Consider the following 21,457-nt stretch of genomic DNA (forward strand, 5'->3'; position numbering starts at 1 on the left):
TTTAATTTAATTTTTTTTTTTTTTTACTTTTTTCATTATTTTACTAGTCCGGCCCACTTGAGATCATATTGGGGTGAATGTGGAACCTCAACTAAAATGAGTTTGACACCCCTGCTCTATGGGGAAAATGCTGAGAGGGTTTGTTGTTGTAGTCTCTTATGTGGCCACTAGGGCCATTGGCAGGAAGTCTGATAGACAATACCATGTAAAATAATCATGTTGAAATTTTTGTTTTATTTATTCAACCTTTATTTAACCAGACAAGCGAAAGATTAAGACAGCATTCTTATATACAACTGTGGCCTGGCAAAAGGCAGAGAAAAGGGAGCGAAAACAAAAAAACTAGTCTGGCCAAGTGGTACCGGATTGACAGCCTTATTACATTCCTGTTTGCCCTCTCACAAGTATTTATGGTAGAAAGATGAATGATACCTCATTTTGCAGGTAATAATCAGCACTTTTAGATGTGATTGGAAAAAAAATGTTTAAACCTAATTTTCTAGCTTAAAAATAGTAAAAACCCCTTGGTAACAGATGGACAGAAAATTAACATCTGTTTTTGCAGCTCCAATATTCATAAAATATTAATGTTGCTAACAGTAAGTTACTGCTATCTAGGGGATGTTATGTTTAATACCACCAAGTATTTACAACAACTTAGTGTTCATCTTTACAGTTCAACTGTCAAAAATAGTAACTTTGTATTACTGAATTAAAACTACTGTTAATTTGTTGTAACAGGCTGGATGTTGTATTTAACAGTTCAGATGTAAGATTTACACATGGTTTGTATTTATCATGGTACTTAGTGAAGTTTTTACTTGTCTATCTTATACTGGGAGACACTCATTAATGTTAATGTTAACTAACTCCATTTCTAATGTAATGATTGAGTTCTAAGTAGAGGACACTGGTTACTTTTTCCATGAGTATCTTTGTTCGCTTCCTTCTGCTCCTCTACAGTGCGAACACTAGCTACTGTTGGCTTTTGTCAACAAATGACAGCATGAAACAAACACAACTCAATGTAAACCCACAACCCTGAGTTCAACTTGTATATTGAATCTTTGCTTTGTCCCCCCCCCCAAATTGTCTTTATTAAATTTAATTAGATTTTTACAACAAATGGCTCAGCACAACACCTGGTCTGTATGAAAATAAAAACATGAAGCTGTTGGAAGATAAACAGAGTAAGGGAAAAAAAATGGAATAATCCAAGATACAGAAAACAAAAACAGTATAGACTTGTAGTGACAATAAAATAAAGATTAGACAATCAAGCAGTGACAGGTGAGCTCAGAGGTAATCTTACTGTGAACAGGCACCAAAGATTTTCGGTCATTGATGAGGTATGAAAACATAGAAGTGACTGATGAGTTAGTGAAATGAAGGTATGAAGTCCAAATTCTCATAAACTGTCTCTTTGAGGAATGAAGTAAACAGGTCAAATATTCCATAGGAAAGCATTCCATAAGGATTTTAGGCCGAGTTGTTTTAGAGGAAGGTTTGTCATTTATCCAAGACATGAAAATATTTTTTTTGCAGCATATGCGAGAGGATATAATAAAGTTTTTTTTTTCCATTTGGTTTTTGATTTGAGTAAGACCATTACAGCAGTTTCCCGTCAGTAACTTCTTGTACTCGGGTCCATCCGTCTGCACCTGTAACTCAAAAACTACAACCCATTCACCATATCACTGAAATCAAAGCATTTCCAGATCAGATTCAGACTCAAGGATTCTTCATTTATGACATTTGTATGATTTATTTATTTAAATGAGGCGTACTCTGATAGTACTGACTGAAATGACACTGAAATCCCATCTACTCCATGTAGAACAGTAATAATAGAAATGAGAGTCCATGTTTTACAGCTGAAGGAACAGACTGTGTTTGAGTTCATCATGACATTATTCAGTGTGATGGATCTGATATGAGTAGGTGAACAACTGTGGGGATGCTGAACACTTCAGATCATAATCCATGTTCAACAGTTGTCTAGTATGTGTACAATAAGATTACCCAGAATAAGGCATCAATAAATGCTTAAATAATAATGAATAAAGACCCACTATGCTATTAGCATGTATTGCAATAATATTTAATGAATGACTAATTGAACCTTCAAGAAATGATGATGATATGAAACATTTGCAGAAGACAACCTTTCACTGACATTCAAAGTCAGTGGGGGAGTGTCTTCCTGTTTGGTGAATACTCAAGTTCACACGCTGCTGTTGTCTGGTCTGTGTGTCTTTGTAGTAAAAGCTCAGTGACACGCATGATGATATCAGGATGCACCAGACAATCTAACAGGTCATTAGTGGTTATCGTTGCGTGTCCTGATCCCTCATTATCCTCTGCCATCTCTTCTCCACAGTGACTTAAAGCAGAGCCACATTCATGTTGTCCCCGGTGGATTCTGACGGCAGATGCAGGATCTGTTCTCTGCGCTGCCTCTGAGCTCTCAGCACAGTCCAGCTGCGATCTGATTACACATTTCCGGATGGATTTGACCTCCGGATCATTCGGGTTCATTCCCTTTGGTTCTTGCTGAGCATATACAGGGATGAGATGTGGCCCAAAGGGAACAGTGAAGGGCACACAATCGCCACATCTCTTGACTCTTCCGCTGCAGTCTCGCTTGACTGCTTGACTGTCTCTGGTTGACTGGGAGTGGCCCCGGAGTCTCTGAGCACAGGCCCTCACCGCAAGGTTCACATACTGCATGTTCTCATTATGGGATGATACTCCGTCCTGTAACAACAAAGACTCTTATGGAGGTCAACAAGCACCGGCTGCCAGTAAAACACCTGTCCACTCACTGTACAGACTTTGGTTACCGTCCTAACTGACCTCTAACGTGAAGAGAAGTCACACTTAAATATGGGCACTTTGCCAGCTTTTTAGACCCAATAATGAAAGAGAAAATTAGACATATTTCGCCCCGAGATGAACCTGATGATGACCTCAGATAAATGCAAAAAAAAAAAAAAAATTATACACTTGCTCTGCACCATCCCAAAGTTATTGAATTTTTAATAAAATATTGGGGCCAAAAATAGGACCAAAACTGAGACATGAAAAGCTATCTAGGTGTCAGTGTATTTGATCTGGAAAATATGGCTGTAAATGGTCTTATATACCGCTATAAATCAAGACACTGTTAAATGTGTCGATCCTAGTGGCTTTTCTAAGCCAGACATGCAGGTTTTTTCATGAATCTCAGTCTTATTCCAGGTTTTGCGCGTAACCCATCATGTACACTGGCATTACATGTGGAACCTGCCCATTTAAACACTAATAAATCGTGAGTGATTTTGCAAGAGCGGTCATTTTTGTGAAACACTCTGCCTTCCATTATTCAATTCCCAAGATGTACCTGTGAAAGAATAAAAAGATATTTGAAAAAACAGTAGCACGTAATTTTTGAGTCCTTTTTACCATGTTACACACAAATTTTTGTATAAAAAATGATATAAAATAATATAAAAATGTGTTTTATCTGAAGAATTGTTTCTCTTTTATCTCAGTAAATATTTATTTTTAAAACAGACCCAAAGTGCTTCCAAACTTGCTTCATAACAGTCTACATCTGGTTTGAATTTTTGCCCCCATGTCCTGTTTTTAGGGACCAGTTTCATAGAAGCACCCATATTTATTTTTATCACTTTACTTTGTTTTTTCACTTCTATTCTTTCTGTGATATTTCATTCACAGACTATGTCCTATAACTATTCCGACTATTCATTTTGTTGTCAGGGAATGTTTGTTTTATTTATGCAACCTTTATTTAACCAGGCAAGACAAAGATTACGACAGCATTCTTATGTGCAGCTGTGGTCTGGCAAAAGACAGGGAAAAAGGAGTGAAAACATAGAAACAAGGGTGTGGTCCAGTGGTACTGGATGGGCAGCCTTACTACATTTTATTTTCCCTTTCACAGGTATTTATGGTAGAAAGATGAATGATACCTCACTTTGCAGGGAATAATGAGTACTGTTAGATGTGTGATTGAAAAAAAAAAACTAATTTTCTGGCTTAAAAATAGTAAAAACCCCTCAGTAACAGATGGACAGAAAATTAACATCTGTTTTTGCAGCTCCAATATTCATAAAACAGTAAAATCTTTACTGTTGGTTCTCTAGGGTGTCTATTTTGTAAAACAGTAAACAGTTTGTATTTTTTCAATATATAAGGGCATGAAATAGCAAGAGTTTTGCAAAGTGTATTGGTAACAGATGGACAAGGGAGGATAATTACAAGTTTCAATTGTTTATTTAGCATGTTTATATATATATGTATATATATATATATATATATGGCTGTCTAATATCTACAAAGGCAAGTACCATAATGAACTAATTTCATACATTTTAACATATATTTATCTCAGTTTATTAGATATTTGTAACCACTGTAAAAAGAGTAGCTAAAGGTTTTTAAACTGACCTTCCAACTTATCTTAAATCCAATATATGTCCAATAGGATCACAGTTAAGCTTTGAATTGAACTGATGGTCAAAGAACGCAAACATACATTTATGCTGAATATAATACCATCTAAGCATTTTTAAAACATCTTTCTAAAACATAAAACTTGTATTGGACACTAGAAGTAATGTACTTTCAAAATATGTAAGTCTTCAAAAGGTGATTTCGAATGTATTTTTGGATCTAGATGTTAACCTTCCCTTGGCGAGGCCTACAAGTTAAAAAATCAGGCAAATTAAACAAAGGGAAAAAAGACAAACAGGATTAAAACATATGGTTCTAATGTCTGATCTGTATCATAGACGTATATAATTAATGAACAGAGGAATAGTGACGTCACCCACTGGGTTCTGAACTCTGCTTTTGAAGGCAGCAGTTATGTGCCATCACTATGTTGGCTTTTTGGAGCCGGAAGTGACCGTATTTGGACACAATCAGTGGATGTGCAGGAGCAAGAGGGCACAAGGCTCAGCTAATGCTAAATGCTAGCTTATTGAGTAGTAAACCCTCAAAACCTCAGACTGGAATGAATCGTAGAAAAAAAAATTCAGTGTAAGTCTATGGAAGTCATGCATTTTGGAGCCAACCCTAGTGGTCATTAGCAGTATTACAACTGTAAGACACTTCCACAGATTCATTTTGGAGATTAGGTCGTTGCCTCTTGATTATTATATATTCCTAAATCTAAATCTTTTCTATCTTTACTTTCAGACATACAGGAAATCACATCAAATCCATCCAACCTGAAAAATTTTTGCTCAAAAAATTACTTAAATGCATTAAATCTATAACGCCAAACGTGTCAAATTTACCTCCGCCAAGGACAGCAGAAGTTATGTTTTCATTGGGGTTTGTTTGTTAGCAAGATAACTCAAAAAGTTATGAAAGGATTTTGATGACATTTTCTGAAAATGTAGATACTGGCACAAGGAAAAATGATTCAATTTTGGTGGTGATCGGGAAGGGGGGGGGGGGGGTCTGATCTGCCTTGGTGGAAGTCTGCGCTCTCTGAGTGCTTTTCTGGTTGATACATGAGTTTTGAAGCCCTCTACATGACCAATGTGATATTTCTTTTCTTGAAAAACCTGATGTATACAATTAGATACATGTAATACACAGATAATCCACCAGGGGGGAAGAATTTGTTCACCAGAGGCCTTTCCAGTGACACTTCAAGATTGTCAGGAGACAGAACTTTGCCAATTTTGAAAAGGAATTACCAATTTGTTAGACATGTTTGTGTTATGTTTTTGTTTGTTCAAAAATAATAATATTTGAGTGTTGAGACCTGATGTATCAAATATGATACAAAATTGAAACTCATACATGGAAATTAATATTTGAAAAAAATGTGTTTTGATTGTTCAGAAGGACCAATAAAGGCTCCAGTTTCAAAGAACTGGAATTTTCTGTCAATGATTTAATGGTTCAGGCTTTACAGGGTTAAAAGTGATTAAATGAAGCTAATGCTTTGGGTCTCATACAGATGGCTTAAAATGTAATGGAAGAATATCATCTAAACTTGTGATTTCAGGATAAGAAATAAGTTCATGCCATAGGACTGCTGGTGTTCAATGGAATGCTGCACACTGATGGTAAGACAAAGACGTACTCAACCAAACACGAAGCGGTTGTTACAGTTAACCTCACACTGATCAGATAATATGCTACCTCAGTGGGGTTGAGCCAGACATCTGCATTGTCATCTGCTGGAGTCGTTTTGAGCGCACACACCACAGCCTTGGTCACGGCTTCACTAACTCTGGCCACATCATCCGCTTCCTGTGCAGACCAGAAAGACATCCAGAAAAAGGATATATCACCATATTTAGGACTTAACCGTGTCTGTGACCTTGCAGGGACGACTCAAGCCACCTAATCTCCGGATAAACATTTGTCTGGCGGCAAAGAGCTTTTTTTCATGCGGCACACATTCCTTCTGGTGCACACACACACACACACACTCATCATAATGACAGCAAATGCTTTAATGCCAGAGTCTGTTCATTACTCAGCACTGAGAGGAGTTTTCACCTTTGAACACTAAACGACATGTCTCTTCTCACATGTAATGTTCATTTTTCACACTTTTAAAGCAAGAAGTTATGGAATACACATGTGGGACGCTTACCAGCTCAATCCAGGAGTTGACGCTGACAGTGACTGGATCCACCGACTCCACATAGTGCCACCAGTGTCTGGGAACATAAAGCACCTGAACACAGAGGATAAACAGAGGTCAGAGCATTTTTTATACTTTGTTTTTAGTTATTTTATCAACAGACACTACAACACAGAAACTAGGGGTCACTGGTTGAACACAAAATATTTAAATGACAGCAATATTTATGCTTTGTTTTGTTTATAGTCCAGCCATTTTTTCCACCACTTCACGAAGATCTGGTCCTTGATCCATAGGTAATAAGTCAATCTTTCCATAGAGTAAATTTCCTCTATTAGGACCACAGATCCTCACAGGGTGCATCAGTTTTGAGCCAGTTCCTTGTAATGGAAGCAATTGGAAGCAATTATAAGAATTTTAAAGACATATTTGTCTTCTTTCTCTACTACATCTCCAGGTAGCAGTCCCAGCAAAAAAACATTAGGAATCGTGAAAGTCCCTCCATTATTTCAAAAAACCTTTACCAGAAAGACTTTAATATTGTACATGTCCAGACAATATGAGACTGATTAGCAATTGCGTGCCCACACTGTCTCCAACAATATTATTGATGTCTTTTTACTTTAGTAGTGATAGAGTTGTGCTCATAAGTTTACATACCCTGACAGAATGCGCATGGAAGGGTCTTGGATGTTCCAACATGACAATGACCCAAAACACAAGGCAAAGTCGACCTGTCATTGGCTACAGCAGAAAAAATGAAGGTAAAGGAACGGCCATCTCAGTCTCTTGACCTAAGTATCATTGAGCCACTTTGGGGAGGTCTCAAACATGCAGTTCATGCAAGAAAACCCAAAATCTTTAAGGAACTGAAGGTGTTTTGCCAAGAAGAATGGGCAGCTTTACCATCTGACAAAATAAAGTGAGTCATCCACAACTACCACAAAAGACTTCAAACTGTCATTGATGTTAAAGGGGCCAATACAGAGGATTAAGAACTAGGGGATGGAAACTTTCGATCAGGGTCATTTGGATGGATTCTGTTGTCAGTATGATTTAAAAAGAGCAAACACATTTGTTTGATAATAAATAGCTTCATCCAACCATTAGCCACGAGTGAAAGATTCTCCGAAAAATGGCCAAAGAATCATAAATTCTGCTAAAGTATGTAAACTTATGAGCACAACTGTATGTGGTGTAATAAAGAATCTAATCAGGCTTTTCCACCCAAAGTCCCTCCATCTTTTAGAGCTAATAGATGTTTGTTGTGTGTTGCACATTGTAAACCAATCACTCTCTGACAAAACAATGCACAGCTCCTCCTCCCATTTTGATTTAACATGTAATGTGTTGTTTCCATTTAGTTTCTGCAGCCCTTTATGTAATTTAGAGACTATTTTACCTGGCAAACCTTTGTACGTATCTGTAAAACGTTTATGAGTTAGCCCCAATACTTGAAATCCATTTACTTGTTTCTGTATTGTAAAGTGTCATACTTGTAGATATCGAAACACAAGGTCAGAGCCTTTTTAATGCAACAATATACTTATACACTAAAGCAGGGGCGACAAACATGCGGCCTGTGGCCTAAAACCTGGCCTGCCAAAGCTTCCAATCGGGCCCATGAGATGAATTTGCAAAGCACAAAAATTACACTGAAGATATTAACAGTCAAGAGTGTAGAACTTGTTTTAGTTTAGGTTCCGCATACAGACCAATATCTCAAGTAAAATAGCAGAATAATAATCTATAAATAATTACTCCAAATTTTCTTGATTTAATGTGCCGATAGATAGACAACTCCAAATTTTTCTCTTTTAGTACAAAAAAACCATTAAGTTATGAAAATATTTACATTAACAAACTGTCCTTTCAGAATAAAATGTGAATAACCTGAACAAATATGAACCTGAGATGTCGAAAGAATTTTAACAATATTTTACCTGTTATTAAATGTTTTGTGTCTTTGTAGATCTGATCTGTAATACACATGTATGAATGATAAGTTGAGGCATAACATTGTTAAAAATGCAACTATATTTCTTAAGAAATGTCTGTTTTTTCAGGTCATTCAGATCTTTTTTGTTTGGATTGTTTGTAAATCTAGATATTTTCATAATTTAATGTTTTCTTCGCAATAAAACAAAGAGAAAAAATTGAAGTTCCCATTATTTATAGGTAATTACGTTATTATTTTACTGCTCTGGCCCACTAGGAATCAAATTGGGTTGAATGTGGAACCTGAACTAAAATGAGTTTGACATCCCTGCACTAGAGAACCTGCTCTTATAACTAAAGATAATGTGTCAGAGGATATAGGGGTTTTGATCTCAATCTCATAAAACTTGGGAATTTTGCTGAAGACTGAAACTACAGTCACAGAAAAAATTATTAGACCATCGAAAGTCATCAAAAACAATGGTTATGCAATCAACTACTACCTTCTGTGTGTAACATGTGACTAAAACAAACAGAAAAGAAAACATGGAATGCCTAAAAGCACTGTTTTTGGCAGTACAATGCCATAGCTATTGATGTAAGAACTTAAGTGATTTTGGTTATTATCAAGAAAACATGGAAAATGGATAGATACCAGCTCTGAAATTACACTCTTATGAGCTATTTTTGTTGTTATCATTATATTTGTCCAAACAAATGTACCTTTAGTTGTACCAGGCATTAAAATGAACCAGAAATTGAAGAAAACAAGGGGTGGTCTAATGATTTTTTCAAGGACTGTAGATTCCTTATGAGTAAAGTTTGTTTTGGTTTTTGAATGGGGATGTAACTGTGTATTTAAATACCCAGTCCTGCCTGTGACAGCGCTCAAACTGCTGTCGAGTGTCGAGTGTCAAGTGGTTTCAAGAGGTAGAACCAACCAGAGTACAGTAGACCTCATACTGTACATCCAGAAGTGAATGGGCCTGTTTACATGACCATACAAATTTGATAACTGGGAGTAATCAGATAATTGTATTCTGATCTGATGCATTTACATGTACTTAAGAAATCTGATAATCGAAAACCCTGGTTTAGACACTCCGGTCCATTATCCAATTTATTTGGGTGTATGTTTGTACATAGTGATGATAAACTCAAACTTGTCTTCTGCTCACGTTTGACTACGTAACTTCCGTTTTCTACGATTTTAATAGTGTTTACACATGCAGAGATGTAAAAGAATGAAAAAATCAGATTAACCTGTATACATGCAGGAAGACATTGGAATACTGAGAAATCCAGGTGTGTTATAATCAGATTACTGCTGTTATCTGATAAAACAGATCAGATTATACTGTTTATATGATCACTTGATTAATCTGACAACTCCAGATATTGGACAATGATCGGAGTGTTAGTGTGCATGTAAACAGGCTCAATGACTGTCTGTTCATCATCATCTACAGCACTAATATCACCTCTCCACAGACAGAACATGCACCGAATTGGATACTGTTCTGCATTTATTCTATAATGAATTCATTTACATGCACACTAATATGCACGGTAATATTCCCTGTTAGTGTGCATCATATTCTGTTGCTATTCTAAATGAGGTCTGTAGAAGCCAATAACGTAATAACGACCGATAACGTAATGGCTGAGAATGTAATAAATTTGCCATTCTATCACAGTTATATCTAATAAAATGAAACTTAAATACAGTGATATTAATAAATTATTATGTTATTGGTTCAGTTATTAAATTTGCAAAGATTTTTTTTACTAGGCCAATAATGTACTAACCAGCCAACAATGTAATAAGTTATTACGTTATGGGCCAAAAGTTATTACGTTATCGGTTCAGGAGTTTTATTACGTTATTGGCCAGTAATTACATTATTGGCCTATTACATTTTAAAAAGGGTAAATTTATTACGTTATCGGCCATTATTACGGTATTGGTCGTTATTACATTATGGTCCGTTATTACGTTATTGGCTTCTACAAGGCCTTTTTCCAGTGGTGGATGTTCAAATTAAGATGCAGAATGAGTTAATTATTTGTGTTTTGTGAGGAGTTCATGGATATGTATACTGCACTATCCAGTATCCAGCATTCAACGAACTAGCATGTTTGTGTGTTGATTCCACATTGTGTCCACATCTCCGGTTGAAAGACGAAACATGGCAGCTTTCAAAATGTATGAAAGATGATATGAAAGGTCTTTAATATGCGCAAATCCAGAAAATCTCACCTTGGCAAAAATTTTATTTAGAGAAGAAAAACCTTAGAAAAAAACCCCTCCGTATGCACAGCAGCATGTATACTACAACTTTTTTTTTTTTTTTTTTTTTTTTTTTTACAAATTTATTTATCATTTTTTGGTGCAGATTTAAGTTACATTGAACATTTGAATATTCAATTTCAGAGGCATTAAGCATGTCCCATTCTTCCCATCCCCTCACGCTCCCACCGCTGGTCCTACATGACATGCTTGATGATAGTAATAAAAATGGCAAAGTACTCATAGAACAAAAAAGGTAAAATTAAAAAGAAAAAAAAAAAAAAAAAAAAAAGCGAAAAACTTTAAAAAAAATAAAGAAAAAAGAAAAGACAATACTAAAAGCAAAGCAAACAAAAAAAATTGCCTAACAGTAAACAAATTTGCTTATTCACAATTACATCCTATATGCAAGATATGGACATGTAATGTTATTAATATTATTGGAGAGTACACAAGTATATATAGCACCCCAAACAAGAAAAAGAAAGAGAAAAATATATATATAAAAATGTGTGTATGGGAAAACTGCACTAAAAGCATTTTTTGTAGTTTAGAGTGTCTTAAGTTGTTTTAAGTATTTAACCATAGAGCCCCATACTTCATAGGTATACTACGATTGTAATGATTATTGATTTTAAATAGCCAGGTGAACACACACACACACACACACACACACACACACATATATATATATATATATATATATATATATATATATATATATATATATACATACATATATTTATATATATATATATATATATATATATATGTATATGTATATGTTTTGGTTTTTTTTTGTTTTTTTTTTACAGTCGGTGCACTGCAAAAATGCTGAGTGTTTAGTAAAATAACAATATGAGCCCTCTACAGACCTACAGAAAACCCTGCCAAAAGGGACATATATGTAATCTTTTGGTTAGGTTTCACACATCAGTTTAATTTTAATAAGATGTATGAATGAATAAATACTTTTATTTATATTCTGATGAACAGAGTAGTTGTATCTAGGTGTATATATCCCACACTGCCTGAACATATCTTTATTATATACATATGTTACTTATTATGTACAAATTTCTAATCTGTAGTATACAGTTAGCTTTTAGTATATTTCAGTAGTTTTTAGTAGTTCTTTAGTAGAATATGTATATTCAATAGTTTCTGCTGTAGGTTTTGTACACTGGCAACAATTTTCAGTGTTTTGTGTGATATTTTATAGTCTTTTTTGCTAAACAGAACAGAGCTGCTAAACAGATTTTCATTGTTCCTGTAACAGTGACAATAAAGATCTATTCTATTCTATTCTATTCTATTCTATTCTATTCTATTCTATTCTGTTCTATTCTATTCTATTCTATTCTAGTTTAGTTTTGATTTAACTTCAGTGTTACCTTGGTGTTCTGGTTGTTTTATTTAAAGGCTCATCGTGTGCCAAGCCATGTTATTCTTGTAGACCAGGACTAATTAACACGGGAAGAAAATGAAAATTAAGCTGATTACACCTTCAGTTCTGTTTTTTATACAGTGTTCATTATAACTTAGTTTTTGTGTTTTAGAAAACAGATGTTTTAATATTAATTTCAGTTAACTTCAGACCTTTAGTGTTTTGGTTTTCAATAACTGTTACAACCCTGCATACGTCATTAGGAGAGAGTAACTAGCTCCACTGACCATCCACTAGATGGCAGTGTGGATCTTTAACTTTCTGCGTCAATACTTCATCCATTCACCAAGTGACTCTATTAAAATGGGCACGCCTTATTGATTCCCAGGCTCCTCAGCAGTCCTGTTTCATTCATGGCTGCTGGTTTGATGAGACAAGAGGAATGATTTGTCCTTATTATTTGCAGAGGTGAAGCCATCTTGTAGGAGACTGGTGCAGATAATGAAACCATTCACCGTGGACAGCTTAAGTACTGGAAAGTGTACGGTGAAAGGTACTGTATCTGAGCTGGGGCCTCGATGCATACCTTTCCGAGCATGTGCACAGTGAGAAAAAGATCAGACCCAAAGAGGTCCCACTGGACGGATTCAAGGCACTGATGAGGAGACTGTGGCCATTCAGGCGTGAAATATTGACATTTCAAGATAGGTTTTATAACTCAAAACATGCCTAAAATAAAAAAAAAAAAAAAAGTTGTCTTTACAGATTATGTTTAATTTAAAAGTCACTTGTAAGCCTATTCATGTGGACACTATGGAACAAAATATGTAAAGGCCAGCAGCTGTACGGAATATTTTGTCTTTTTATGTTATATATATATGAATTAAAGTAAAAAACTATCTGTGATATTGATATACGATATTAAAAATTGTTAAATAAATATTGGTGGTTAAATATATGCAGTCTATCGCACACTGCTGATGAGAAAAGAAAACTCACTTCTCCCTTTTAGCTTATTCTATAGTCATGTTTAAATAATCTGAGTTAAAACAATTACAATTGCCTCCAAATGTATGTGACATCTGTTGCTTTAATTGCTGTAGATAGCAGAAGTATTTTATCAGAGTTAAGTAATTCTTGTCTTTTAAATTAAAATACAAGCTAATTTAAACCTCTGAATGGGTACAACTGATGTAATCGAACATCTGCATAATATCCACACATTGACATTTGGTTTTGATGTTTAAAGACCACAGTTTATTCTAAATGTTCACAGAAGTTGATTGCACATATGTCTGCAGTATTCTGTGCATGACTACCACTGTCAGCCATCTTGGATTGATGGACAGTTTGTGGAATATAGCATAATAAGCACTGTCTGCAAGTGGTGTGGAAAAGTTATCATGAAAAACAAACCCAAAGAATAGTTAAAGGTTCAAGATGTAAGATTTACAAAGTTATCAAAAGTAGGGATGTACTAAACTTTTGGCCTGACATAAATACTGATGTTGAAAATGACAATTTGGCTTAAACCTGATGCTATTTTCTGTTGGACTTTCGGGTCTTTGTCATATGACCTTTAAATGGGCAAAAATTCAGTCATAAAAATGTTTGAAACAACACTGAACAGAACACATTTATTAAATATTGACCACAACTGATGTTGTCAAATGTACCAACGGCCAGTGTCAGTCAAACAGGGCGATACAGACTGGTAATGATCTGCTGATTCATCTGTGTATCCCTGACAGCTAAAGGCTGCTTGGCCTTTTGCGTATTGTCCATTTGTAAACTAACTGTAGCTTATGGTGGACAACGTAGAGCACAGGTGTCAAACATACCAAAAGGGCCCAATTCTGGCCTGTGGGATGAATTTCTGAAATGCAAAAATTACACTGAAGATAATAACAAGGGTATCAAGGGTGGCAAAATCCATTTAATTCAGGTTCCACATTCAGCCCAATTAGATCTAAAGTGGATCAGATCATAATAACCTATGAATAATGACAACCCCAAATTTTCTCTTTATTTTAGTGTCAAAAAATGTCAAATTACAAAAAATGTGACTAACCTAAACAAATATGAACATGAAATGTTTGAAGACAATTAAGTGCAATTTTAACAATATTCTGCCTGTTACTGAATGTTTTGTGCCTTTGTAGATCTGATCTGTAATACACATATATAAATGATAAGTTGAGGTATAATATTGTTAAAATTGCACTTATTTTTTGTAAGAAATGTCTTTTTTTCAGGTTATTCACATCTTTTTTGTTTGAATAGTTTGTAAATGAAAATATTTTCATGTATTAATATTATTTTTTGCACTAAAAGAGAGTGAAAGATTTGGAGTTGTCATTATTTATAGGTTATTATGTTATTATTTTTCTGGTTCAGCCCACTTGAGATAAGATTGGGCTGAATGTGGCCCCTGAAAGAAACTAAGTTTGGCACCCCTGATAGAGAGGAACAGTAGTCTCACACCTACACACTTCATTAGCTGTGGTCCAGTGCTGTAGATGGGTCTGGTACCCTCCACTGCTGTTCTGGAATGAGGGTTAAATTATTTTGCTTGTTAGGATAGTTCTTGGATGGTACTAAATGCAGGATGATACGATGATGTGAAGTAGTGCTGAAACAGAGGTTGTTTTTGTACATGATATTAAATTGACTAAATGCCTACAAAAGAATACAACAAATTAATAACAATAACAAAATAATGCGCAGATAGTGGAAGGAAGCCTATGCAAAATTCAGACTTGCACGCACTTGAGGATAGATTCTGTTAATTTAAAGGTTATTTTGTTTTTGTCTTATTTTGCTTTGTTTTATTTAGAACTTTGCATGTTCTAAATAAGTAAATAAGAAGAACGACATGATTCACCCTTATTCCAGTGCATTACTTCCAGATAAGAGACAGGCTAGAGAACATTTAGTGTAAGCAGACTCCAACCTACACTTCACACACAAGCATGCACACATTTTCTGATCAACTGTCCATAGATGTGGGAAATATGCAAGAAGGGGTTGACCCAGAAGGTCATTCACTGGTGCCATAAACCAAGCCTAAAAAGCTTATTATCTACAGGAAATTTTCATCTACATCTCATATGAGCAAAACCATGTCTTCAGACCTGAGCCCCCACCTACACAGGGACGATGAGAGAAATCCACAGTGGATCAAGAGGCCAAATCAAAGAGACTCTCTTTGATTTGTTTTACATGAACTACCTCCAAAAGGTCAAGAATAAAAACTGGGAACATCAAAATTTCTTCAAACCATCTGGAATCCACTCACAGTAGCCAAGTGGACTTTCACTCAGAATAAAAAAAAAAAAAACAAGGTCAACTGCATAACCATCATCATTATCTCAGCAGGTGTAATAAAGCAGAAGGAGTGTGCAGAGGTAAGAGCATTGACCCTGACCTGCACATCACTCTTCAACCACTCTAGTTACGTGACAGCTGTGGGTACCGCTGCTGATAGGAAGGGATTTAGTTCACTACAGGGGCTCCGGCACAAACAGATAGAGAAAAGAGGCACATGTTAATTACTCTGTCACTATTTTGACTTTTGAAGAATAAAACAATGCAGTTGGAATCTAAAATAAGGCACAGACGGATCAAAACAACCAGGGGAACTACTTCAAAAGAAGCCGTCCACTTGGATCAGAGCTTTACCCGCTCTGATTGTAAAGCAGAGCAGATGACATGAACACAACTGATCCGTCAGCCGTTCCACTGACCTACACATAACCTTTTCTTATGACTTATGATACTGATGAGTTTAATGCACGTAAACCTATGGATTCATTGGACATAAAAGCTCTGCTGTGCTGAAGGTGCGTCAGTATAACTGAGAATGCCACTTTCATTAGAACACATGTCACGACCGTTGCCTTCCTTTACACTTTTATGGAAGACACCATGACAAATAAATCTCACTGTTGAGTCTAGTTTTTACATGTTCAGAGCTTAAGGACCAATAAAATCAGACTTTATAGTCAGTTCATCACATAAACGTGAAGCTACAGTGTTACGTAACATCCCATCCAGGCATAGGTGAGGTGTTTGAGCTTTCCATTTCTATACAAATGCAAATTTATGTTCCTTTAGGTGTGTAATTATACCATGTACCAACTACTGGTTCAATACATTACTAACACTTGACATTGTGCTCCCTTTTAAAACCCATGTTTTTCTTATCATTTGAATATAATCTTTCTTTCTTTTTTAATCATTTTATGACCCCTTTAAATTTTAATTTTCTTAGCTTTACATTTTTTTTTTCTGGACTAACTGTTCAAATACCTTTACAACTGATGTTCAATTCAGCACCTTTTTGACCTTCTCATGATAAGTCTACATTATCAGGCAGCAGCTGAGATCTGTGATGGCTCACATTAAAAATGATGAGATTATATTAACCCATAAAGACCCAGTGTTACTTTTGTTTCAGTTCCCACATTGATTTTTCTCTATATTTAACATTTCTTAAGTGATTTATCACCATTTATTATAATAATATCTTGTTTATTTTGTATTTTTCAGTGAAAAATCAGGTATTTTCCTATATTTAATTTACTAATCATATTCATTCATTCATTGAAGCTCAAATTAAAGGTGATGGTTATTGTATCAAAAACAGAGAAAACTGAAGAAAAAGTGACTCTTTCAGCAAAATTTATCAATAACTGAACATAAACCCAGTGTCTCCATCCACTGTCACTGATCTAACTCCATGGGTTTTACAGGAGAATCAACGTTGTAGAAGATCACGGTGTTTCCATGGTAACTACGGAGCCTCTGAACGTCCAAATGGGTCATATCTGATGACCATGAAAAGATGATAAACTGTATTTTGCACCAATTATTTACTTGTATTTATAGGATTAGTGGATCAACAGGTAGTAAACAGTTTATATCAGTGGATGGTTTTGGTTAAAGGTGGATGTTTGGGTCTTTATGGGTTAATGTCATTTCTATTGGACTATTCCATTAAGTGGTTAATTTTTGGAATTTTAAACCTGTTTACTTCTTTTAGTTGATCTAACAGCACATTAGCCATTGTGTGAGGTGTTCCTCTGAGTGAATAGAGTCCCTGAAATGTCAAAACCAAATTTTAGGAAGGTCTAAAAATGAATGCATTATGCATTATTCATCTTTATTTAGTACTGTACTTTTTGTAAACGCAGCTGCCAATGAAGAAACAGTTACTGTAATGATGAAGCAGCAGCTGGTTTGACTACAGGTGCTGACTTGAATGCTGCAAACTATACAGTTAATATACTAAATATTATATTTGACTGCCTTTCTGCTCCTCCTGAGAAGAAGAGGGGCGTACTGATGGAGGTCTGCTTCTGTGAAAGGCCTTTTATTGATGGGTTATGGATCATTCTGGTGCACATGTTTCTGCTGTACATGCTCTATTGCACCACCACCTTAAACTGTTGCTGCTGCCATTCATTATACAATACTGTACATATTTGAATTTATTTTTATCCCATTTTAAAGGATCTGATGATAGTTTTTATTCTATTCTATTCTATTCTATTTTAGCTCTTCTATCTTTCTTTTTTTATTCATTATTGTAATTTTATATTTGCTGCATACAGACCTGTAGAACTGTGTTTCCTTTAATCACGTCACATGGTCACATGGTCACATGGTCAATGACAGTAAAGCTGAGTCTGATCTCTGTGAGTGGACAGTAGGTTTTCAAAACGAGATCTGGCATTTGTGGTAAAAAGGGTAAGGGAGGTCACACTAATTACTAGCTTTTTGGTTTATAGAAGCTGTTTTTCCCCAAAGGGTTTGTTTTTAGTGCTCTACATACTTCCTACATATCCAATTTGGACCTTAAGACAGAGTGACAAATGCATTTGTGGTCAGGTCAAGCAGTGACACAGTTACATGTTTGGTGTTCAATGGGTTCTAACTTTGTACATGTATAACCTATATCAATGTGTGTTACATATTTCAGTAGATCTTTGTAAGTACTTAAACGTAGCAAGGATGATGATTGCATAAAATACAATTTTTGACTAAAAATATTTTAAAATGTACTCGGTAACACGGTTTCATCAAAATGTCCGTGATTTTGACAAGGTTTACGGCAAAGTGCTTAACATGTGGTTTCCACAGGAAATTCACTTAAATTTGCCTATGATGTGTTAAATAACATATTAAGCTACACTGATGTCAAAATTTAGGAAAATGTATTGGAAACTTCTGGACTTATTGACACAGATTTAAAGTAAAGCGGTTTCTGTTACCTACAGATTGACAGTGTACGTGCCTAGTTTTTAGCTGGTGATCATTTGCAGTTTATTAGCATAGTTTGTGATGGTTATGTAGATTCTTTACACAGTTAGTGTTAGAATACATATTTTCTCTTTCGAACACTGGTGTGTCGTCTGGTCAGCAAAGGAGCTTAACTACTGAAAACCCTCACCTGTCCAGGCTCCAGAGTGACGCTGTGAGTCCTAGCTCTCTGAAAGGCAGGGAACCTCCTCAGGTCTGGCTGGAGAACATTTACCTGGCTGAACACACTGGACTCCTCATAAGGGATCCTGGTTGGGTAGAGTTTAGCTGCATCCTCAGGAGGAAAGAGGTGCCAGCACTTCCTGACACAAAGAAAAACATCTCATTTAGATATGACCCCAGGTTATTGGGAAAATCGAAGTGTACAAGTTGAAACAAATCCTAGTGTTTCCCTTTCTGACCTGGTGATGTCACTTATTGATCAAGTAACCTATAGACTGGGCAGAATGCTTTGCAGGCAAAGAACTGTACACAAATCCTTTACCGTTTAAGAGTGGACAATTTTAATGTGATAGGATTCAGAACAGTTTTACATGTAAGAAATACAGCTTTGGAAATAATGAGTAGAAACAGACTCAGCACTTTAGCATGACCGTTTTCCATTGGATTCTGGGTGAATTCACTGCTTTTCAACATCAGATATCCTTAATTTACGCAGAGAGAAGAATTATGTTGTTGTCATTGGTTTAAATACAGTTTATTTCATTGTTAAAGATGTAAATCAAATATTTCATGCATCTCTTTTACAGATTTTTGCTGCATATTTTCACACAAGAATAGCCTGTCCTTTCATGCAAAATGTGACTTTTCACTATTTTATCACAGTGGTCCAGTAATTATTTCCAAAGCCGTATATTTTTCTCTGTACAGTATATGGATTAAAAAACATGATCATAGACTGTACATCTACATACTATGTATATAGTGAGTGTTTACACAGTCTATGTATATTCAGAATGAGACAACCCTACAGATCATTTCAGAGAAAAGCTGATAAAAGCCCAAGGGCCAATATTAAATCAATAAAAGCAAAACATGTTTCCTCTTTAACTCTGAAATTTCAATCTGTGAAATTTAGTTTTTCCTTAAGTCACAATTTTTGGGGGGATAATTGAAGGACTACATGACATGGTGAAAAAGTCATATTGTCATTTCAGTGGACAATATTGTAATTCCAATAAACAAATATTCTCGAGTTCTATTCTATTCTATTCTATTCTATTCTATTCTATTCTATTCTATTCTATTCTATTCTATTCTATTCTATTCTATACTACTTAGTCATGTGACTATATGCTACATGAGCATGACTGCCTTAACAGTGACTGAATAGTCTGTTATCATCCCTATAACGCCAAACGTATCCTATTTGATAAATGAGTTTTGAAGTCCTCTACATGATCAGTGTGATTTTTTTTATTTCTTGAAAAACCTGAATTGTATACAATTAGATACATGCAATACACAGATAATCCACCAGGATGAGGAATTTGTTCACCAGAGGCCTTTCCAGTGACACTACAAGATTGTCATTAATGAGAAAGGAGGCAGAACTTTGGCAATTTTGAAAAGGAATTACCACATTGTTAGACATGTTTGTGCTATATTATGTTTTTGTTTGTTCAAAAATAATAATATTTGAGCATTGAGACCCGATGTATCAAATATGATACAAAATTGAAACTCATACATGAAAATTGATATTTGAAAAAAAGCTTTTTGGTTGTTCAGAAGGACCAATAAAGGCTCCAGTTTCAAAGAACTGGAATTTTCTGTTAATGGTTCAGGCTTCACAGGGTTAAAGGTGTAGATAATAAGGAGCAGAGTAGGTTGTAACATTCCCATATGAGATTGTGATCCAAATAATCGTGCGTCTCTACATTACTATATTTTATTCCATTTCCCTGACCGATCATTGTCACGATCGATTTCATTTGACATTAAGACCAAGAAATCAGAGACCCAATTACAATGAGTGAGATAAAACTGCAGCACAGAAATAAGTTACAAGACCTTTTCCCTTTTGGTCCTTGTCCCACAGTGACCCTTACAGCATCTCACTGTGTCTCCATTTCCTTCCCTTTGTCCTGAAGTGGTGCGACACATCCACTCTGTCAGAGGCCACAGGACAGATCACAGCGCATGTCAGCAGTTACATGACCATGCACCTTCAAGTTGATGTGCACAGTGAACAGGCAGAACACTTCCAGCACCAGTGTGCCGACATAGAGCTGATGTATGAAACACTGTGCCCTGCCAGCACTCTTTTTTTTATCTGACTCACAGACTTATTATAACTGGCCTGACAGTGCAATGTCACATTTTCTTTTACAAACTGACAAACTATGCATTACTTTTGCTGCATTTTTTAGTCTTGACAAAACCCATGAGTACTATACATAGTATATTCGACCAAGGTCGGCAAAAGATGAACTAAAAACCTTAGTTGCTTGTGTTTCTAAACAGGACTTCATCTTTCCTCTTCTCTAAACAAACAAGGGAGAGAGCAGCTGTGGTCAGTGAGAAATAGAGGGAGTAGCTATAGCCGGAAAAAAAGGTGTGAAATAGAAAAAGTTTTGTTTCACAGTGACGCAGTGGATAGCAGTTATGCCTCACAGCAAGAAGGTCCTGGATTCAATTCCCCCATCAGTCGATGGGGGTGGGACCTTTCTGTGTGGAGTTTGCATGTTCTCCCTGTGGGTTCTCTCTGGGTACTCCAGCTTCCTCCCACCATCCAAAGACATACACTGATAGGTTAATCAGTTAATCTAAATCACCCATAGGTGTGAATAAGAGTGATTGGTTGCTTATCTCTGTATGCCAGCCCTGCGATGAACTCATGACATGTCCAGGGTGTACCCCGCCTTCGCTCATAAGTAGCTGGGATAGGCTCCCGCGACTC

At 35.8% G+C, this 21,457-nt stretch overlaps 1 protein-coding gene across 2 annotated transcripts in view; it reads right to left on the bottom strand.

Moving 5' to 3' along the window:
- Positions 1 to 1,148: 1,148 nt before the first annotated feature.
- The window catches only part of hspbap1 (hspb associated protein 1), a 36,407-nt gene continuing 16,098 nt past the window's right edge, over positions 1,149 to 21,457 (bottom strand). Inside the window, exons 5-8 of one of the 2 annotated variants that reach the window (XM_030125716.1) lie at positions 18,686 to 18,857; positions 6,626 to 6,709; positions 6,166 to 6,276; positions 1,149 to 2,757 (exon numbers count right to left, since the gene is read on the bottom strand). In XM_030125716.1, coding sequence (XP_029981576.1) covers positions 2,185 to 2,757; positions 6,166 to 6,276; positions 6,626 to 6,709; positions 18,686 to 18,857 — 940 coding nt within the window. In that variant the 3' untranslated portion in view covers positions 1,149 to 2,184. The remainder of the gene's footprint in view (positions 2,758 to 6,165; positions 6,277 to 6,625; positions 6,710 to 18,685; positions 18,858 to 21,457) is intronic. The other variant, XM_030125715.1, reaches the window with a different exon arrangement.

The sequence above is a fragment of the Sphaeramia orbicularis genome, chromosome 21, assembly GCF_902148855.1.
Source record: "Sphaeramia orbicularis chromosome 21, fSphaOr1.1, whole genome shotgun sequence".
In the NCBI taxonomy this organism is placed as follows: Eukaryota; Metazoa; Chordata; class Actinopteri; order Kurtiformes; family Apogonidae; genus Sphaeramia; species Sphaeramia orbicularis.